The sequence below is a fragment of the Pipra filicauda genome, unplaced genomic scaffold, assembly GCF_003945595.2.
Source record: "Pipra filicauda isolate LSUMZ 115617 unplaced genomic scaffold, ASM394559v2 scaffold96_size2947999_pilon, whole genome shotgun sequence".
NCBI classification, from domain to species: domain Eukaryota; kingdom Metazoa; phylum Chordata; class Aves; order Passeriformes; family Pipridae; genus Pipra; species Pipra filicauda.
Window position 1 is genome coordinate 540725 of NW_024105164.1, and position 22760 is coordinate 563484.

At 42.7% G+C, this 22760-nt stretch overlaps 1 protein-coding gene across 1 annotated transcript in view; it reads left to right on the forward strand.

Moving 5' to 3' along the window:
• Nucleotides 1–1193: 1193 nt before the first annotated feature.
• The window catches only part of ANTXRL (ANTXR like), a 54353-nt gene continuing 32786 nt past the window's right edge, over nt 1194–22760 (forward strand). The window contains exons 1-9 of the mRNA XM_027720632.2: nt 1194–2003; nt 13427–13498; nt 13633–13704; nt 15784–15865; nt 15968–16001; nt 17924–18003; nt 18123–18191; nt 18391–18471; nt 18573–18633. Of these exons, the coding sequence (XP_027576433.1) occupies nt 1843–2003; nt 13427–13498; nt 13633–13704; nt 15784–15865; nt 15968–16001; nt 17924–18003; nt 18123–18191; nt 18391–18471; nt 18573–18633 (712 nt within the window). The 5' untranslated portion in view covers nt 1194–1842. The remainder of the gene's footprint in view (nt 2004–13426; nt 13499–13632; nt 13705–15783; nt 15866–15967; nt 16002–17923; nt 18004–18122; nt 18192–18390; nt 18472–18572; nt 18634–22760) is intronic.

Here is a 22760-nt window from a genome sequence, read left to right on the forward strand (position 1 = left end):
AACTGAAACCGAGATGCTTTCCCCGAAGTGCAAATTTTATTTCAGACTTGCAGGCAGCAGCTGATACCGCACAAAACACGGCAAGGGCTGCTAGAAGGGGCGCTGGATGCGACGGGGAAGGGGCTTTGCGCGGAGGCGGCAGGAGCGCCGTGTCCACGCGTGTCCTCGTCGGGCGCAGAGAGAAAGGGCCCGCCGCCTGCGCGACATCCCACCGTTGCCCGATGGAGGCGGGTAGGGCTCAGGGCAGAGCTGCCGTGTGCTGTGGGGAAACAATCCAGATGCCCACGCCCATACCCCCGCACCGTGGCCCCTTCAGCGCCTCCCAGCAGGGCAGCGAACTCAGCCCGCCCGGGCCGGCCGTGCGCCCCTGCGGGTACCGGCATGGTCGGGGGGAGGAGGTATCACTTTTTACTGCTGGCACGTGGAAGCGGCTCCTGGCCGCAGCCTTACGGCTCAGCTTCCCGAGTGAAGAGGTCTCAGCGATGCAGTGGGTGTTTGGGGGACTGATGCCTGATCGGGCAGCGCGCCAGCGCCCCACAGGGGATGGATTCTTTCCACCTTGACTCGCGTTCCGAAGCCTCCCCCCAAGAAAGAGAAATGTCTAGTCCCAACTCCGTCATGCAAAGTGACTCTGCTCGCATCCCCCCCGTGGCTCTTTTCATTAATTAGGGGCTGCAAAGGGTGTGGGGGAGGGGGAAGCGGCTGGAAGCCACTAATTATTCAAACTTTGGAGACAGCATCCAGATGAGCTGGGCCAACTCTTTAGGGCAGTGCTTTGTAACCTTTGTGTAACAGGCGGGGAGTGATTATGCTACTGTGCAAAGCCTCCATTAAGAGATTGTGTTTCATCGTTGCTCGTCGCCTGCAGGATGTGTGCAGACTCCAGGACGAGTAGACCAAGTTTTCCACGGAAGAAAAACAATTTGCTGTGGCACGAGAGGGCTGTGAAAACCTGCCCCTTACCCCCGCCCCCAGGCAATAACCTTTTTAATTGCACTCATCTGCGACTAGATTTTTCACAACTGCCCCCTCGCGCCATCCCCCCACCCTCCGGTTTGTCACAGGTTTTTGCAGTAACGCCCGTCTCCTACAGCAACTTCTTTCCGCCTCGGCCACTGCCCCCTTCAGCCCTGGCCACCTCAAGGCTCCTTCCCCTCCCGAGCCTGGGAGAGACAGGCTTAGCGGGACGCGCAGCGATGCCCCGGATTGTGGCTGGGCTGCCCCTGTCCCTGCCTGGGCTCCCCTCCCGCCGCCGGCGGAGTCTCCTGCCCCGTTCCCCGCCGTCCTGCCCCGAGGGCAGTGCGAGAGGGAAGGAAAGAGGAACGCCCGAGCTGTGCCCCCGGGACGATGGAGAGGCGCCGGGGTAGCGATTCCTAACCTCGGTCCCTCGCTCGCAGCAGCTTTTCCCACCTCAGTATCCCGGAACAGGAAAGTCCCAGTTCAGCTTGCCCCCATAAGATCCTGTCTCCCTCCTCCCGCTCCCCTCCCTCTGCCCCTTCCTGCCTCTAGCCCTTGCGGGAGGAACCTCTTCTCTCCTTGTGGGACGGGGCTGACTGCTCGGGGCAGCTGCCGAGGCGGCGGGTTATGGGGTCTGGGCTCCGGGAATCATCTACCTGGGCTCTGCCCCCAGTCCTGAGCCAGCGGTCCGGTGTCCGGCGGGCAGGGCTGCCTTGAGCTCTCAGGGTTGAGCTGAGATCCTGAAGTTAGTGATTCTTTTGTTTATTTGCTTGTTTTGATTTTTTTTTTCTCTGCCCTCGTTGCTTCTGAAGTGCCTCTAAGATTTGCAGAGAGCGAGGGGGAGAGAGAGACTGGGGGAGGAGGAAGAATTAAGGAAGGGAAAAGATGGCGAGTTGCTGGAGAAGCGTGGAGAAAGCGGCATTTTTGTGCTGCTTCTTGCTGGCAATGGGGAGCCTAATCTCCTGCGCCCGCCCGGAGGAGGAGGAAGAGCAAGAAGAGCAGCGCTCCTGTCACGGTGCCTTTGATCTCTACTTCGTCCTGGATAAGTAAGTGACAGTCGCATTTAAAAACGTTTATTCACCCTTGAGTGACTCCTTGCAGCGGCAGGGACGTTGTTTCCCCCGTCTCCCCGCGTGGCTTTCCCTGATGCCAAACATGATGTGTGGGGCTGGTTGAGTTTTGCTTCCCAAAACTTGCACGTTTTCAAGAGGAGCACTTAGGGTAGCACTGTGCTTTATCCTGGCTTAGTTTCACATGCAAACCTGGGAGATCGTGTCGCTTTAAGGTTGTAGTGCTTGGTATGCGGGCTTTGAGCATTGCATTTGAGGGGATGTTGGTCAGTGCCCCCAGAACTCCTGGGGGTTTGTGTCAGGACTCGGGGTATGTGCTGAGATGTCACCAGTGGGACTTAGCGGTGCCAGGGCTGTGCAGACCTACCTAAAGTTAAGACCAGACTGTTTGTATGTGGTTGCTTTTTTAATGACTCGCTTATAATAACAAGGTTTTATAAAACTTATTTTTGCTGAACTTCTTTGGAATTGTCTAAACTTGTGTTTGAGTAACATCTATTAAAATAGCTTGTCAAATACTTTTCTTTAATACTATGTCAGCTGAATTCAGGTATGGCCAGGAGGTATGATTAAGCTCACAGGTATAGGCGTGTTACAGCAAGCACTAGCAAGGCAAGTGGTAAACTGGTGCACCCACAAGTGTTTTTCAGAAGGCATGAATTTCTGTTTCCCCTGGTGTACTGCTGGCTTGACAAGGGTTTAACTCAAGGAGTAAATTGTTAGTCTCCCACATATACTCAGTGTGATGGCTGTGTTCTCTAATACACCCTGGATTATCTGTATGACATGGTATTATGAAAGACGGAAGACTTTTCTTCATGATTCTTGCCCACAAGCCAGGTATAACTCTTCTCTGTGCTGTTTCCCAGTTGGGAGAGCTATTCAGTCCATAAGGCCTTCTGCACAGCCTGCAGGGGGCAAAAAGCCACCATCACTCAGGATGTACATTCCTGTATTCAAAAGGAAAAAAGTAAGTATCAGTAAGTAGTGATTCTGATTTTAGAGCAAAAGAAGCTGAAGATTAAAGGCCTTCTGTCTTTCTAGAAGATGCACTAATAGAAGTGGTCATTGTTTTGTTTTCCTTTCGCTAAGAACTTGTCCCTGAAGTAACTTATGTGTCTAGAAAGAGCTCTGTGGAGGGCTATTGTTAGTTCTCAAATTTATTGCTGCCAGGCTTTCTAGGAGTGACTGGTACTGTTGTTATGCCCAGTTCCTGTATTGAATTCCCTGTAACAACGAATGTTGGTGATTGCAATATGGGTTCTCTGTCTTCTATAGTGCAATTTCCTTGTTTACAATGACATTGAGTACTCCCAGCAATCCCCACACTGTGCTTCTATGCTACTTTTCATCTGTAGGTCAGGAAGCACTTTATTGGCTGTTATTACTCATGTTGTATTTGGGGAAATAAAGGCAGAGAAGAGAGCAATTTGCTCAGAGTTACTGATCTGTCAAGCAATAGGAAGTTGATCATGTAAGCAAGTTTCTCTCCAGTACTATATACCTGAAATAATGTGTTTTCTTTTAGCAAGCTACAGGTCTCTTATTTTGTTTCAGGTGCTATCCTCTCACTGCAGTGGTCCACTGGAAACTGGACCTGATTATGGTTGAAGTAAAAAATCATGTGCTTGGGTTCCAGCGGGAAAATTCTCCTTGGCTTCAGCTGCAAATTGAGTCTTTATGAGCTGTAAGAGTTACATCAAAGAGTTCCTCTTTGGTAAAAAGCTGTAATGAGTTACTTAGGCTCCTGAGCGGTTTTAGAATCTATGCCTGCTCCTACCAAGTCTGTGACAATGTGGTGGCAAAGCTGCTTTTTGTCTCAATGAGATTGCATTACAATCCATATGGGTAATATTAGAGTACTGGATCTTGGGAGCCACAGGTCTCATGCTGGCTGAGGGTGTATTTAGTCCCTGCTGTATTCTGTGAGATCTGGCACAACACGAGGAGCTTTATGGAGGCAGGTAGAGAATAAGTGAATAGACTTTGGATCTTGGGACAGTTCATGAGGAAGGATCGAGGTAACTCTTTAGTGTTGAGAAGGGTCAGGGTATTCCACAGGGATAAGGCAGGAAGCCAGTCAGAAGCAGCTGGTAAATCTGTAAATGCAGTGGACACGTTATTTTATAATTGGTTCCATGCTGATACATATCTGATAAGAATTCTGGCTCCGATTTCTAATGGGAGAAACCCCCCAAAAAACCAGCCATATACACCACAGAGTATCCTCATATGGCTTGGGTATTGCCTCCCTTTGTTGATGCCTTGCCAGTCTGAAGTTAGATGCATTCAGTCTTAATTAGCTGTCTAACAGTGGGACTGAAGTAGTGGCTCTGTGAAAACTCCAGGCTTTAATCCTGTGACCCTCTAGTGAGCTCTCTTGCTGAATGACAGGCCCTGTCTCTAAAGTCAGCCTGAGTGAACCAAAATGACTTTAAGTCTGCTTGGCTTTGCTTCCCCATAGAAAGATGTAATCACACATCAGTAGGAGGTAATTTGGAAGAAGTCAACAAACCTTTCTCCTTATGCAGTGTGTGTTACTGCAATGTCTATACTGGGGAGTGATTTTTGCTTTTTATTCTGCCAGGCAAAGTCTGTGGGGATTTAATCCTGCAGGCAACAGCCATCAGATGGAAAAGATCATCTTCTGGTGAAGTTATTGGTATAATATATATGCTGCCAATTAGAAGAAGAAACTCACTGTTTTCTTACAATTCTTTCTCTGCCTGAAGTTGATTGCAGTCCTTTATGTTAACTCCATAGGATAGGCAAGATCACAGCAGTGGCACTAAGCCTTAGATGCCCAAGAAGCTGGCATGGTGAAAGGGAAAAGCAGCATGTGTGGGAGGGAGACCAGCCATCATCCTCCTTAGGATTGACCGTGCCAGAGCCACATTAAGATTGCCTCAAGGAGCAGATCTCTTGAAGCTAGGAGAAGTGGACATTCACTGGCTGCAGAGGCGGCTGCCTCGAGTCTGCAATCTTTTGCTGTTTGTGTGTCATTCTTTATGAGTTATGCAGGCTTGAGCTTATTTGGAGGTGTAGTGGAAGACTTTAAATTATCATACCGAAGCAGCAAAAATTTTTCTGTTTGCAGCTAAGTCACTTTCTCTCCATGAGGTAAGGCAATGTACCTTTCAGTTGGCATACCCATCTCTCCTATGGCATGTAGTAAGATCAAGTCACCTGTGATAGCAAAGATCTCGTTTTTACCTTTAAACAGTCGTAACTCTTAAACTCAACATAATGGATCGTTGAGTAGTTCTCACTTGCTGTGGTTGCTTCATTTGCTTAGGTTGTCCAGATGCACAAGGAACTTGTTTCAGTCCCATCCCAAACTGTGGAGGACAGATCCTGTTAGAGATTTGATTGCTTGACCATCAGGTTTTGTAGTGACGTACTTGAATATATAAATAACTCCTTTCATCTTGCCTTGCTGTTAACATCCAGCTGTTGTTTGTAATCGTATTGAATTGCACTTGCGGAGCAGAAAGGATGACTGGCCTCTTGTGTTTCCTAATCTTATCAGTGCCTAGTAGCATCACTGTAATTGTTTATTAGTGCAACAAATAGAAACTCTTTTAAAGTAAGGACTTATAACTGCCATAAATATCTTCTGGTGATGCTTGACATGACAGATCTGAGCTGCAGAGCTGTCTATGTTTTATATTTATCAAGTATGGAGAGACTTCCTGATTATTTTTGACTGTGAAATAGACAAAAGTATTTTCTTATTTTTTCTACTGGGATGCTTGCTAAAAGTTGTTTGGATTTTGAGGAAAAATGAGCTGCACAGCCTTGGGAAAATTTTTCCTTTTTCCACAGCCCAGATGATGGCAGTGGAAATGTATTGATAAGGCCTTGGCTGGTTTTGTTTAGTTATAAGTGATTTTTGGGTAGTCTGGCCTAACTACCCTCTCTCCACTTCTCGTGCTCCCCCTCAGCTTCTGGGTAGTATCTCTTTGAGGTCTCTTATCTTTTTGGGGCTATTGCCTTTGTTTTACTTTGTCTCCTGTGCTCCAAGAGCATCTCTGTCAGCAGCAATTTTGGTAAAGACATCGGTATGATGTGCCCAGCCTCTCACTTGTAATCCATTTTGCAGCTGCCTCTCTTTAAACTTGGTAAGCCTTGCTCCAGCGGTGAACGGTCACTGATAGGGAGCTGGTGGGGAAGAACACAACCTCTGATTAGATGTGAATTAGCTACCCTGTCCAACCTCCTTCCTGATTTTCTGTTTTGGGTCTGTGTCCCTTTCCTCAATTTGCCCTTGAAAAGGCAGTTTTGTGGGGATGGGAAGTGTCAGGAGGGAAACAGGTTGATACTTCCTAATTTGCTTCAGGCAAACCAAAAAGCTTTCAGAGCAAAAGGCATTTCAGGAGCTGCTTTTCAATATCAGCTTTTATAATTATAAATGTATGGGAAGAGGAAGAGTGGCTAACAACACTGTTGTGGTTGGAAGTCAGACTGCTGGCAAAAACAGGTGTCTGAACACATCACCTAAATTAATTACATTTGAAAGTTTTGTATTGCCTGACTTAAACCAGTGCTGAAGTACCTTTTCTCTAAGCCAGAATACCTACCTACTGCAGCCAGGCTTCAGTTCATTGTAAGATGTAGAACCTGCTGCAGGTCAGCTGAGAGGAGCTGCTGTCTGAACAGAAGCATCACCTTTGTTTCTTAGATAACATTGATTTCTATTTAAAAGTGGTTGTGACTATCTCTCTTCCTCCTTTGCTGCCTGACTTCCCCCTTTACAATTTGACCACATCATCTACATGATACCTCTCATAATCTCCAACTGCCTGTAAGCAATATGTTTTATTGTTTTCAAAACATAATCTGTTGGTATTTTGCCTTTGCATCTTTCTTTGTTGTGGTTTTATTGCAGCCAGTGCTGTGATTTGCCTACACCCAGGTATATTGCTCGGAATGTTTCAAAGCAAATTTTTATTCCACTTCAGACATACCTATGTTATTTGAACCAGGTTTTATTTGTTTGTATTTTGTCTGATATTATTCTGCCAGCTTTTACTTTTGTCAGGAAAAAAAATATTCAGGAAAATCGATTATCCTTCCTTCTGCTCCAAGAAAAAAATTCTTTATAAAATACAAGGTGAAGCTAATGGGTAATGGTTATTTGACGTAAAACATGTACAGTTAACAGGAAGAAAAAGCCATGGCAGCTTGTCATTTGCAGTCTATTTATGCATGTAACTAAATCTGATTTATTTGGGGCTTGAGCCAAGGAAATAAACCGTAAGATTCCCACTGACCTGGGATTTTTGTTTGTGTGTGTTCAGTGATTGAGAATTTCATCACTAGTCTGGGCTTGCAGGCCAAATGCTGGTGCAAATTGTGAGTTTGTATGAGGTGTAGTAGGGCTGAACATTTTGATCTCAAATGCAGAGATGAATTGACTTTTGTGAGGTATTCACAGCTTAGGAGTTGTATATCCCTGCTCCTGGCTATCATTTGTAAGAATGTTGCAGCATGACTGGGATTGTGTGCCCTGCTTTTTTCCCCGTGTTTTGCTGGAGAGTACCAGGATGCTAAGAGTGGGTCTTCCTGCCCTGATGCTGCTTAGAGAATCTCTGGAGCTTCACAGAGAGATATGAAGTGGTTGGATGCAGTGGGAGCATGGCTTCTGAATTTCGCTTTGTGCCCTTTTGTTGGCTAGGGACTTAGCAAGAGGTATAATGTAGCATCAGGTGGACAGAATTTGTGAACCAGATGGATGACTGTAGGATTAAAGGGCAATGTTTTGAGGCATGATTTCATAGAAATCTCTAATATTGCTGCAGACTTTATTAGTAGTTTTATAGGAGAAAAGCTAGGTATGAAAGTAGTGGGTTTGATCATGAAACCTTTTGGATTCAAGTACTTTGGATCCTGTGCTCAGATGCTGGCCTAGGATTAAAATCCATTTTGCAGTCACCTCCCTGCATCTTCCCCTCCCCACTCCAGCCCTTGTTTTGTCCATTAATGTTACAAGTACTCTGAAGCAAGGACTGTCTCAGAATGGCTGTCTCTGCCAGTGTTTCTAATTGCCTCTGGAGCAGATAATAGAAACTAGTCCTTCCTTGCCTGGATGAATCACCCAGTCAAGGTCCCTTCCATGCTTGCAAGAAACATTGCTTGGGAAAGGAGGATTCTTGTCACTTCGAATGCTCTGCTGGCTCAGAACGGAGCAGAGGGGTGGATGAACGTTTGAGCATGCGTGTCTGAAACCACAACAAACTAAATGCCCCAGGGTTTGCTTTTATTGCAGAGCCATTATTAGCCATGTGCAAGAATTTTGTTGTCTACAATGTGGTTGTGACCACAAAGAGCCCTCGAAATAACAGTGTTGCATTTCTGAGCAATGGGCCATGTGCAGTGCCACCATTAGCTCAAGGAAGTAGAGATTTACTGGGACCTACAGACTCAATAGGAGGTATACTCCCTTGACACCGTACTCAGACTAAATCCATCAGTAATAATGTTTCTTTTTCTTGCTTCAGGGTCTCCAGAATTGCTGCCTTGAGCTAAATCTGTAATGGAGGCAAATGTGCATGTGGTGTGTGTGTATGTGTGGAATAGGACAAGGGAAAGTGCTGTGCTCTCAAGGGATTTCACTTTGTCACTTTCAGCAGGGATGAAAGGCTTTGGGTCCTGTTGCCTTCTCTCTGTGTATGGTAATAAAAATATTTACTGTTTGGGTAGGGCTGGAGTTTTAACTTTTACTGCAAAGCTGCATGAGTGCTGTATATTGCACTGGGTTGATCTGTATGTGCTCCTGACAGTGAATTTAGTGGTAACTGTGCATCACGTACTCTAGGACGGACAGAACTGGCCCTCCTGGTTTTTGCTTGCTGAAGTGACTGAGCTGAGAGCAGCATCCCATATGCCAGGGTTGTGCTGCTTCATTTCTCTGGGCTCCAGCTTCCTCTGCCTCTTGGAGCCTGTTAGGAAAGAAGAGAGAATGTTTTCAGTCCATCTTGCTCTTTGTTGTCTGAACAAGCAGCAGTGAAATACTTCAGGTTGGGTAGGCACAACTCTTAACATGCTCACTGTTTTTATACTGACACGGAACTCCGCTAAACTAGAAGGAATCTCTCCAAAGTCAGTAGGAGCAGAATCAAGCCTTGGAATCACATCACTTCCTTCCACCCCCAGAAATACTCGCTGACCTCCTCTTTTCCCCTCCCATCAAGTGGTAGCAATGTGAAATTAAGGAAAACGGCAGCAGCAGGAGCTGCGGCAGCAGCTGCTCCTCCGAGCCCAGTCCTGATGAGGCCGGGAGGACATTCTTTCCTGTGTTGTGGTTTGCTGACTTTTCTCTTTGTCTCGTGTAATGGGAACAGAGCTTGTGGAGAAGGGAGCATGCTCAAGACAAATGACTCCTGTGGTTTTTTTCTTAACTTCACTTGGGCCGAATTCTGGTCCCAATTGCATAGGCATAAACCAGGGCTTCTCTGGTCCCACTCTGGGTTCACCCCAGTGGAACAGGCAGCAGAAGCAGGCCCTGAGATGCTTTCTGGGGCATTCTGGCTGCCCACAGCAGCTCTGTATTGCTTTGCCCTTTCCTCACCATGAGAATTATGCAACCTCCCAGGCCTGAAGCCTCACCGTCCTGCTTGACTCCAAAAGGCATACAACCTGCTTGTCACCCGTTTGTCACCATCTGCAGAAGTCTTTGGCTTGTGGTGCTTGATACTTTACAGAAAATGTTAGGCTCACTGGGCTTCCTCAGCAGGGAGAGCACAGGGAGGAAGGCCAGGGCTTGGCTGAGTGATGGCAGCCTTCGATTGATGTGAGGAGCTGAACCAGGTAGCTGATGGCTGAAAGCAGGAAACCCACGAGGTCTGCAAGACAGTTATGGCTGCAACACAGGCTTTCTTTATTTTGCAGACAGCCACAGTGCTGTCTTGGTAGATCTGCTGGTATAGAACTCCACAACAGGCTACATAGGATTCCCTGGCTGTGTCACTTCCCCATGGCTTCTCCTAGTTGCTGATGGGGGGGGGTGAGTGTGTGTCCCACCCCAGTGTTTTTTCTGCACAGTGCTGATCTTCTCTGTGCTTCGTTTATTCTTTTCTCATTATTCTGAAGTCTTCACAGTTCCTCAGGAATCTTACAGGAGAGTATCATTTGGTGGCCAAACAGGCCAGACAAGGAATCTGTTTGTGTTCATTTACTGATGGTACGTTGGGAATCACATGCCAGCTCTATCTCAGGCTCCTATTAGCACAGGTACACCGATTAAGAGGAGTTTGTTTTTGCTTACTGTAAAGTTTGAAGGGAAACAAGAAAAGCACCAAAATGGCTGTAAAAAATATGCTGTGTGGATGTCCAAGAGTAACCTGTATTGCAGAGCATCACTGAAAGACCCTGTTCTTTCTCTGGGCTTGGTAACTGTGGAGTTAAATATAAGAACGGCTTTCAAGCATTGGTCGTGGTCAGAAAGGAGCTTAGAGTATGTTTGGAGCTTCCCACATGCCATGGGGGAAACCAAGGCAAAAGCCTCTGAGTCTGATTCAGCCATGAAGGGCAGCAAGTTAGTTTATGCTGACAGCAACAGTGACTCTGCAGTGTGAAAGATAAGATCCCAAAGGCAGTGAAATAGGTCAGGATTTTCAGTAGTGTTGGGCAGTTCTGTTTGTCAGTGTTGGGGCTCATATTTGACAGCATTTGGCAACTTACTATATAATTTAGCAAACATTTTGTTGTTAAAGTTTTTTTTTTAATCTGCCATTAAAACTGCTGTTGCTGGTAGTATGGAGTCAGGCCTCTGGGGCAACATATGAAACTATCAGGACAAACCCAAGAAGCCTCCAAAACATGTATATATGAAATGGCAAATAAAAGTACATTACAAACAGGGATATTTAGAGGTGAGGTTTGGTGGGAGGGAGGGGAAATCAGGTTCTTCTATAAGCCAGGCCACTCACACTGGTGTTCATAATGGGTTAGACATGACTGGCATTTGTGTTATTTGGGCACCATTTGCAGTGGGAGATGACACACCTGCGCTTGAAGGAGTGTGATGGGGAAAGTGATTAAGTGCTGACCACTTCACTGGTACTCTCTCCATGGGATTTAAAAACATTTATATTTTCTTGCTAGTATTTTTATTTGGCTTTGACATTTCCCTATTGATAGATGGGACACTTTGATACTTCCCAGCTGATAAGCAAGATGTGAGTGCAGCATTCTTCTTAGGGGAGAAGGGTGTTTCATTATAGTCAGGGTATGTAGAAGTGCATAGTATTACCTGTGCATTTTCACTTTAAAAGTCTTCATGTTTTTCCACTATTACTGACTTATGATCTTCTTGAATTTTCAGTGTCTAGGCTGTTTTACCAAGATGTTCTTTGCCTGAGGAGTAGATTAAAAAAAGAGAAGGGAGGGGAAAAAAAAAGGATTCTGACAGTCCCAAGAAGATACTGAAAATGGTTTGTTGCTGTTCTAAAGAAAATTCACTGCTACTTTCTTTTCCGGATTGCATCAGTGCCTCTGCAGCTGGCAGTAGAAATTTGATACCTTGTCCAAAATAGGTCAGTCTTTTCCAAGTGAGAAACTATGGGTATTCTGTGTAGGGAATTGACTTCATTGAAAATTTCAGGAATTGAATTTAAGTCAGATGGCAAGCTCAGAATGAAATTGAGTGTGTCGGCTCCAGGGGGGAAAGAACACAAAAAAATTGGGAGCTGTAAATGCATCTTGGAGAGACTCAAGGAAAATCTCTCTGACTTCATGTTTAGAGATTTAGCCTGGGACTTTTAGAAAAATCCTGGAGAACTATAGGTGTTGAGCTGTCTTGGATCTCTTTTGGAAAAGCAGTCTTTAAACTATATACCTTGCATGAGTTATGGATTATTGTTTTAATGATGAGGAAAGGGTTAATTTGGTAATAGTGCCAGCACCTTTCATTGGTGCTGTTCACAAATACACTGACATGTTGTTGTGTAGCACATATAAATGAGAGACTGTAGAGGATCCAGACCCTTGGTTTGAGCAGTCCCTGGTGTTCTGTTGCCCTGTCTGAGTGCCTGGCAATTTCTTCATTCTCTGTTAACCAGTTTGTTCTGTGAATGAATCACCAGTTCTCTAGAAGAGCAGCATAAAAAGCACAGGGTTACACAAGACAGCTTATTCTAGCTTTTGTACTTAGGAGACTCCTTTTGGTCCTTGTCCCTTTATCTTTGCTCTTCTCCACTCTACTGGCACTGCTGCAGGGCAGGCAGTGGGCACATGTGGACTTCTGTGTGCTGCTCTGTACCTGACATACCGAGAGCAGGAGTGACTGGCACAGGGTCACTTGGAAAGCCCACAGCAGAGCTGAGAATTGTAATATGAAATTGTTTTCTCATGTTTACACAGAAAAATGCCTAGCAGCAGTTAAGAGGAACCCTACTGCTTTATAGTAGTTAAATTTCAGAACTTTTTTAGTTCTGCATCTAAGCCCTTGTGATTTTTCTGTGTGTGCTATTGTTTCATTTATCGTTCTGCCTAAGACACCTGAGAGATGAGTTTGGCAAGCAAGGAAAGCAAATGGGTCATTCTTTCATAAATGTCACAATCCCAGGGAGGGCTTTTAAAACCATTGACTTTTCATGCTTTGTTGCCTTTTTAATGTCTTGAAAGTGTATGGTATAGAACAACACAGTAGAAATTGCCTATAATTTACTGTAGAGTTGCTGTGTGCAAGGCTCTGTTTGGGGTCTGAGTCCCATCAGACTGTGGGGGTCCCTGATAAGACTTGGCAAAAAAAAAAAAAGCCAGGGAGTGCCAGTAATACAGTTGTATATAATGGGAATGGCAACATGAATGTGTAAGTCCTCTGCATGTAACTAAGTTACCCAAGTTTTCACAAGAAATCTATAAAGGAGCCAGGGATTGATTGTCCAGAACACTAGTCCAGCAAATTAGCCAAGAGTACTGCCTTTCCTTTCTGAATTATTTCAAAAGCTTTCTCTTTTGAAACAAACAGTAATTCATGGAAACATTCTCCCACGCATTCTGGGAGAATAGAAGATCAGTCAAGACTCTGTGGCTTCAAGGGCAGAGCTGTGCTCTAGGGAAGTAAATAACCTGCTAGCAGATGATTTAATGAAGTCAAATAAAATTAATTAAACTAGAAGAAGATATTTATATTTTATGCTATAAAAGGAATAAAAGCAGATGGAAGGGTTACTGAACTTGTTTCAATATTGTATGGTAAACTGTTTCAGACCTATTTTACTTGTCTTTGAGTCAGTCAATTTTGTCTTCATGGTTCCCGTTACAGCTTGCAGCACAACTATATGTAATTTATGTCCCTCCCTACCTTTGGAGTAGGCCAGGTTTAAAATTCAAAGTGGAAAAAGGAATTTAATTGCAAAGAAAGATTAATATAATGAATTATGTTTTGTATGCAGATCTGGAAGTGTCAGAAATCACTGGACTGAGATTTACTCTTTTGTGGAAAGCCTAGCGGAGAAGTTCATAAGGTAAAGTTTTCTTAAGATGATATTTTAATTTCCTATATTTATACAACTTATTTTTTTGTTCAGTGCTTCTTAGCAAATGAAAATTTGCTGAAGTATTGTATGTGACATGGCTCTGGCTTGTTCTTCTGTTTCAGTCCAATGTTGCGGATGTCTTTCATTGTGTTTTCTTCACGAGGCACTACAATCATGAAACTAACAGAGAACAGGCAAGTACTCCCCACAGCTTTCATCCAGAAGTACCCTCCATCCCTCCTCTCAAACAGTGAGTCTCCTCAGAATTTGGAGGTCTGTCTTCATCCTTGGTGTGGCAGCAACTGAAATCCTCTCCACCATTCCCAGCTGGAGGAGGGCTTAGAAAGCCTTTAGGTCTCCCATTACAATTTTCTTTTTAGCTTTATAAGAGAAAGGCAGCACTAGGCTGTCTGTTCTTTACTGCAGTATTTCAGGGAGAAACTGCATTTCCAGTTGAGGATCCAGGTACATCCTTGCTATCCCCAACTACCCAAATAAGGGCTGTTTTTGTGGAAGAGATCTCAGAGCATGAACTGATGAGCGAAAGACTGTATGAAAATCCCCCACTGCCCTTGGAAGAGACTCAAAGCCCTGAACTTCACACCAGCAGGTGGTCGTACCCAGTGCTGGAGCAGTCCCTTACCAGGCTATCACACCCCTCTCCTGGGCTGCCTGCAGACAACACCCATTCCAGAGGTGGTTTGCAAAGCCAAGTGACAGGCTTTGTAAGAAAAGTCTGAAGCTGGAGCAAAATTCTTGTTGTGACCTTCACAAATTATCTTTTTTAAACAAACAAAAACCCACAAACAAAACTCAAAACCACCACCCACCAAAAAAACCCCAATCCAACCCCCCTCTCAAAAAGAAAAATAATTTAATTTACCTTACACGTACAAATCCCTGTTGGGGGTGTTTCTTTCATTTCAGCCTAAAGTCCTCACTTTTGCTGCTGCTGCTGTCTGTGTGAGAAGACCTCAATAGTACAGGGCACCCTATAAATAATGGGGACTCTGCAGCAGTCTTGAAAGAACAACCACTTCCTCTGCTTTGTACTCTAGGGCCTTATCCAAAGCCAGAAACCCTGCAGGGGTCTTGCGTTTCTGCTGGCTCCCCTGAGTTTTTGCTCAGGTCTCCATCATGTACCATGGTGACAGAGCTCAAACTTGCTTACTTTTCCCAGGTGGATTTACTCTTTGCAAGGTGGAAAGTAGACAGGAACCTTGTGGCAATATGTTGAACATGGTATTAGAGTGTTCCTTCTCCTAAACTTCTGTTCTCTCTATGTGGGCCTTTTCAGCTCATTTTGTACTTTGAAAGGGTAAAAATGTGCTTTTTGCCCTAAGGACATCCCCAGTCCCAGCTCCTGATTTTTACCTTCATCCTACATAGACTCCTGTATTCTCTGTAATTGTGGTTGTGTCATGTAAAATACCCAGTTGCAAAATGGAGTTTAGATAGGTTCTCACTATTCTTTTAATTAAAGGATTCCCCATGACATCCTAAGGTGATTTTTGAACTAACTACATCTTTATCTGTTGAGTATTTTTGCCTTATATGTGTTCCATAAATATAATGAAAACTTTGCCAAGGATCAGGGTCTTTTAGTGATCTGTGATAATTAAATTATTAATTTCACTGAGGTTATTCTAGGTATTTGTGGTGTATGAAGCTATGCACCAGGGGTCATGGTATCCAAGGGCTTCAGGTTCCAGGGAGAAAGCTCTACCCCAGGAAAGTTGATCAGTGCCTGGTCGAGGATAGGAAATTCTCATCATTCCCATTGTCTTCTATCATCTTTTGGCCTCTGTCTTTATATTCAACTGTCCTCGTGACTGATTGGATACGGAGTTTTAATTTTTCCTATTTTCGTGACAGGGTCATAAGCTTTTAAATTCTCTTTTGGTCTGGAGTTTGTCGAAGTTGAATATCTGGCATATTCCTTAATTCAATCCTATCCTGGCTGACAGTATACCAGAATGAGGGAGCAGGGACAGAATTGCATCCGTAAAATATGTTACCCTAACACTGTACTATGTATCTGATTTTGTGCCCCTATGAGTGCTTGGCTGAGAAATTGTGGATTTTGAAAAAAAACTCGATTTAACCAGTGCTTTGGCTGATGGTATTGTACTCTGTGCAATATTGTGTATTGACAGGGTGCATAATCTAGCTGTGGTACAGGAATATCTCAACAAAAGAAAAGAAGAACTTTTGATAAAATGTTCTCCTGGGGTTTTGTTTGTTTGTTTGTAATTTTTTTTTTCAATCCAAAGGGAAGCCATAAGACGAGGACTCGACATTCTTCGGGATGAAGTGCCTGGAGGAGACACGTTCATGCATGAAGGATTTAAAAGGGTACGCATCACAGTACCTACTTTCTTTGTTTTATACATATAAACTTTGCTTACTTGATGCTGGTATACTTAAGGGCTAACAATGTTCTGCACTTCCTTGCAGGCAAATGAGCAAATTTACCACGAAACCTATGGAGGTACGTGTTCATGTTATATATCTGCATTGAAAAGACAGGGATTATAATTCTTTTTATGACCTGCAGTAAACCCACTGAAAGAAGTATTGGAGAAGGAATTGGTGTTATGCAATACTACATTCCATTTTGACTACAATCCTACTTTTAAATGCATGATTCATGGTTTATTAAGACCAGAGAAGACCAGTACGATCCCAGATCTGACCATTGCAGAATGCAGACCAAACCATTTACAGCTACCCGTCCTGCACGCAGGAGACAGGAATACCCAGGTTTTCCTGTGCCCTTCTGTCCTGATGCCTTCAACCCTGTCTCCTTTGTGTTCCCAAGTCCTCGTTCTCATTATTGTAGGTATGAATACAATTAGCTGAAGTTTTTACATCAGTGTGAATGATTTGGGTTCAGATTCCAAGTTGCTAAAATGTACATTTTCACTAAATTTTGAGAGAAAAGCGTATTTGTGGGTTTTGTCTGTGCCAAAAGAAGTCCTAATTAGTTAACAAGTCTTGCCTGGTTCATACCCTTGTGTGAAATTGTTCTTGTTAGCTGATGGTCTTTTTGGAAGATGGATAAACAGGCCAGTGCCTTTTTATTAAAATAGGCTATGAGAGTAGAGTCTACAGCAGCAGCTCTGCACAGCATTGCAGGCACTTCTGCCAGTAAAATCAGGAGTCCTGAAGTGTCCAGCTGAAAACAATTTTACCTCATTATACCATATAGCTAAGAACTAATCAAGTATTCTGTAGATTTATTAGGGAGGAAAATGGAGTAGATAAGATCTGGATTCATAAACAAAATTATCAGGGAAGAAACAAGTGTAGAGAAGAAAACAAAATAAGATCTCCATTTTTTTCAGCCTTTTTAAAGCATGCTGGGCAGAAAAAAAAAAAAGAGGAATATGGAAATCCAAGCTATTTTTTTCCTCCCAAGTTGCAGGTCGTTTTTTTAAGATTTATGTCTGTGTCTGACATGACATGGGAAGGACTGCGTGGCATAAGAAACCTGTCAGAACTAATCAGTCTTTAATTTCAGACAATATGGGGGAAGACACTTGAAATTGTAACAGATTATTTTGAAAAAATAACAAACACTTCCCTGAAAGTAACATGTGTGTATATTTTTTACTTGGCTTAAGAACTATGGACTCAGAATGTTTGGTTGAAGGATAGTTTGCATGTTAATTTGGTTTAATTTTGTGAACTTGTTGCATTTTAGGCAGCATTGTATTCTATACTCCATTGCATATATAGATATCTGCAGCCTATGCAACCTTTTCACTTAAGCTTATATGGGATACGTGCCTCACAAGACATGATTTTTTTTCCCTGATCTTGAGGTTTTCACATGCTCTGAATTCCTGTGAATTTTACTGGAAATTCTTGTTGCTTGAGAAGCACTCCCACAACCCCACAGAAGCACACTTCATACCATGTTCAGTGGGGTTGCTCTTTGAAAGTCTGCTGGAGAGGAAGGTAGAATGGCAGGGAAGCTCCTTTTGCAGAGGTATCTCTTACTACAATCTCTGAACAAGGTTTATCTACAAACAAGTTTGTCAAAAGAAGAAAGGAAACCTCTCCTTCTCTGCAGATCCATTTTGTCAGTTCTCCATGTGAAAGGTGGTAAACTCAGTAGGTGCTGTATTTTATGCAGAACAGAAAAGTCCGTGTGTGGACCTCGTTAGAGCAGCACTGCCCCTTCAGTGATGCTTGTGATGTGAAGGTGCACTGGTTTTTGGCTTATTGCATGCTTTGCATCTGGCCTTCAGCTGGTATATCACCAAGTCCATGCAAATTAGGCTGAGAGTCTGGCCTTATGGTTTTGTATTTATTTTTCAGCAAAAAGGATTGCCTCACTTCAAACTTGTTTTTCATTGCTGACTCTTGTGTCATATGTATGCAATCTGTTAACTGTCCTCCATGTAGGAGTTCGGACTGCTAGTGTGATTATTGCTCTGACGGATGGAGAATTGCAAGATGCTCAGTTTTATTATGCAGAACAAGAAGTAAGTCACCTTCATGTTTATCCAAACTAGTTTATGTCAAACCTGTAGACGTTTACTGCTGGCTCCACTGATTATATGGCTTTACACTTAATGGCAATTTTTATTTTTTTTTTTTTTAGGCCAACAGAGCCAGAAGCTTTGGAGCTATTGTTTATTGTGTTGGAGTGAAAGATTTCAATGAGACTCAGGTAACTTTGCTTTCTTCTTGTTTTGTTTTTCTGTTATACTACTGCACAAGTAACAGCATCAGATGAACGCATTTATTTAATTACTCGAGGCATAAATCATTTCATGTCACTATGATGTCTTCTAGCAAGTATGAAAGGGCCCAGTTTTGTTCACTGTAATTTTGTTTTCCTCATGATTTATGATTGTCTTTCTTTGCAGCTGTCAACGATTGCTGACAGCATCGATCATGTTTTTCCAGTAAAGGGAGGCTTTTATGCCCTAAGAGGAACAATTGATTCAGTAAGTTTGATATTCTGAAACCCAGAAAAGGGTGTCCTTTCCTGCATTAATAAAGCATAGATAAAATGGTTACCAAAAATGCCATTTTCTAAATCTTTCAGATTCTCAAGAAATCTTGCATTGAGATCCTAGCGGCTGAGCCGTCCAGTGTTTGTGCAGGAGGTAAGTGTCCACAAAAACTGTGATAAGGTGAGTGACTGACACTGAAGAAATGTCAGTAACTACCTAACTGCCATGTTAAGTACACATGGTATTGGAGCTGAAGCCCGTGGATGTATTAGAGCATCCTCTTGGGCCATGGCTAAAGCCCTGCGTGTTCCTTCTCAGCTTCAGAAAAACACTGTGCCAATAAACATGTAGCTGCTGTGGCTGAGTAGCAGCTCGGAGGGTTGACAGAGGTAGGACTTTGGGAATTGGGGATACCACTCTTTAAAAAATCTGAAAGAGACACAGAAGTGATGTAAAGCCAGACTGATGGAGGTGTTTTGCGGTCTAAAGGCGACATCTCACAAATTTCTGGAAAGACTGTTCCTGGGATCTGCTAGGACTTGTCAGCAATTAGAACAAGATTTTGCAAAACATTCATAGAAATTTCAGGTTTATTGAACCAAATATGATTTGCTACATAGGCCAAGATACCTCTTGTGTTTTCTAAAATGCTAATGTTTTATTTATTTAAAAGAACCATTAGTCTGTATGGTAAACATGAGGGACACCCAGAGGAGCTGTTGATAATTTCATGCCTTTCATGTCTAGTATATTTAACTTGGGTTTGTTCTGGTTTACGTTAGCCATTCTCTTGCTGTATTTTTGTCTGCTTAAAAGACTATTGCAGCAGAGTAAGAGTGACACCATAAGTTTGCTGGAAGGTACAGTTTACAGCATGGTTATTTAGCTCTAGTGTTACTGTCTTGTGTTCATCTCCTTGTACACTGTAAAAAGGAGAACATAAAAATAAAATATCAGTGATGCATGAAAGCTGACCTTGAAAACACATAAAAAATATGAAACTCAGGAAAAATTTGATAAATGTCACAGAGAAATTGTTCACTCTTCATTTCCACGTGTTGATCACAATATGATCCTGCCCTGAATATTTCAATTCAACATGAAACACCCTTGCATCTTTTGAATTATTCCTAAGTATATAATTATGGACTAGAAGTTTGTGGTAAAATCTTGTCTGTGGAAAACTTAAAGCAATGATTATATCTTTAAAAATCTTGTGGAGTTGATAAAAAAAAAACACCAACCAGTTTTAAAGCTTTGGCATTTAAAGCTTTTTTTTAAATTATTATTTCATAGTGATAAATTCCTTCCTATTTTTGCTTGCTTACTGTATATCTGGAAATTTTTTTGTGCAACAGCTTAGCGCAAGCTGTCCTGTTCAATAAAAATTCATTTAGCTACGTGAAAACATGGTGTTCCAATACAAGGGATTTCAGTAGTATTCTTGCAATTGTTTGGAATAATAGTAAGAATATTGGAAAGTTGAACTTGAAACCATTTTTTCAAATGGAAAATTGAAAATATTTTTCTGGAATATTTGAGGAAATAAATTTTCAAGAAAATACTTTCTTTTCAAAATTGAATATATTTCAGCAAAAAAAGTAAAATTTCTTTTTTTTCCAAAGGATAATGAGTTCAAACCACTTCATTTTTTGCTAAGCTTACTAGGTGACTAGTTTATCACAAATGTGATTAAGAACACACAAGTACATTTTAAAAATAGTTTGTCCTTAAAAAAAGAAAAATAATATCATCACCTTACTTGCCTCTGTAGAAGTTTTTCCTTGTCTTAATGGCTTTCAAATAAGACCAATATAAATTCAGCAGTTTCAGTGTGTTGCTGCTGATTCAGCAAGGTACTGCACTTGTTTCACTTAAATTCTGAGGTTTGTTCTGTCCCTGGTGACAAAGCAAGGGCTGGCACATGATGAAGCACAATTCTGAGGTTTGTTCTGTCCCTGGTGAGAAAGCAAGGGCTGGCACATGATGAAGCACAGTGCTCAGTCACCAGGGCGGGAAGATTTGGGTCTCATGTGCTTGAAGGTTTGTCTGAAGCAGCAGAGAACTTGAAAAAAGGTGGAAGCCAAAGCTGCAGCTCCAAATGGTGTACGCTGTTTATATCATGTTGTATTTAAATGGGTTTTGGCACTAAGAATTAGGCCTGTAATTGTATTTATTATGAGTCTAGTCCTGCAAGCCATAGCCGAAATATTTACATTTGTGCTTAGCTTTATTATCCTTTATTATCCCACTTGCTTCCAATATAGCTGGAGGTTCATGTGCATAGCTGTGTGCACTACTGTCTCCTGGAAGGAATCTCCTGGGATTAAACAACTTTTTTCATGGTAGTGTGAATCCAGATCTTGAATCCACTTCACTGGACAGTTACAGTTCTACTCTATATGTAATGTGATTTATTTTTATAATGTAATTCCTTTGGCTTTGCTTCATAGGCTTCAGTATTTTTTTATTAATGTTAGAACTTTTATGCATTTTAAATTTAGGTAATTAGTGATACAGTTTACTGATAATGTATACTTAAGATACATAGCTCCTGAATCATATATCAAAATATATATCCACTTGCATGGTGTATGTACACAGTGGCTGAAAATTAGAACATAATATTTTCTAGAAATGCAACATTCCTCCCCCTTTTAAGTTAGACTTTTTGTTTGTTTGTTTTTTAAAAAATAGATAATAGAAATTTGCATTTCAAAATGATGATTGAAAAATAGTAGACCTTTGGAAAGAGTGCAATATATTATCATATTCTCCAGCAAAGACACTTACCTGTTTACAGCCTCGAAATGTGTCTGTCCATGCTTTTTGTATGAAACTTATCGGAGTGAGGAGGTGAGAATTGGTTTAGCTTTTACTTAGTTAGCCTTGCTAATAATTTTTGCAGTCTGGTATGAGATCATGAGGGTTTTGTGTGGCTCAGTGGAAGCAAGTCATGATCAGGGCTTAAAGCGGGGCCTGACCCACTGCTTGTAAGTATTCTCATAATTACTATTGTGTTGGTGATTACTGGTGATCTTGGCTTCTTTTTTGACTTACTAGAGGTTTAGTAAAATGCTGATGGAATAATTTCCATGTGGTGACAATTCCAGTTGGGACTCTGGCTCTCTGTGACGAACGTATCTGGCAAGTCCGTTTACAAATTCATCTCGTCATATTGTGACAGTTATCTGATGCTTAATGCTTTTTGACCCTGCAAATTCATTGTCCCCAGTGTGGAGCAATGCAGTCGGGTCCTTCCTGTTCCCTCTGATTTAAAATGACCAAGACATGCAGCCTGTAAACAGGCTATCAGTGCAGAATCGGAGGTGCCTCATATCCTGTTTGACAGCATCATTGCTTTGATTATGCTCACGGTACGCAGATGTGATTGAAAGGTTTTGTTGGATGTGGCATCCTACTGGCCACATCAACTACCAGGTGTGGATGCAAGCAGTCAGCTTCTCATCAGAGTCAGAGAAGCGGAGCCGACAGCGCAGCCAGTGCACACCAGCTTCAACCTACCATCTCGCTGCCAGCGCTGCCCGGTTATTTCAGTGCTGACCTTTTTCCCTTCGCTGTCTTGTCAAAAGCTGCAATCTACGATCTGACAGTAACTAAGGAAGAAAAGGACGCAGCCAGAGCCAGAGCACAAAATTAAATGGAATTAGCCATTTCAACAGACCATCATCCAGCACACATTAATGCTCCAGAGCAACCGAAGGGGCAGGCTTCTTAACAGCAACAACCAAATCCAGTACCAACTGTTTACATTTCCCTGCAAGTCTTGTCAGCTTATGTTGGTGGACAGGTTACTACCCAGTCACTGGCTCACAACTGACTGTGCAGAGTGGCAGTCAGAGTGAAAAGAATGGCAGGAGAGGTAAACTGTCTTGACAAGACTAAACTTCTAGATGTAGCTTTTACCTTTGATGTCTTGTGTTGAAACTTTCTTACTTGCTGTATCTTTTTAAAGCCACTGAAACAGCTACCAATTAAACCTTTGTGGTTGCTGCCTTTTTAAGACCACTAGTTCAAGAGACAAGAAAAATCCAAGTGCAATTTTGTTTTATCAAGCTTCTTTTATAATATAAAATTGAAATGAGAAGAAAATTATCATCTTAGCTGGGTGTGCAAGTCACTATGGAATGGGCTGGCCACAAGCTAGTCTAGCAGTGTGTGGTGCCAGGCAGGTAGTTCTGGTGGGTGGGCAGAGGCTCAGTTGCCTTCAGGGTTGGTCATGACTCTCAGCTCTGCTAACAAAAAAAAAGGGATGCTCA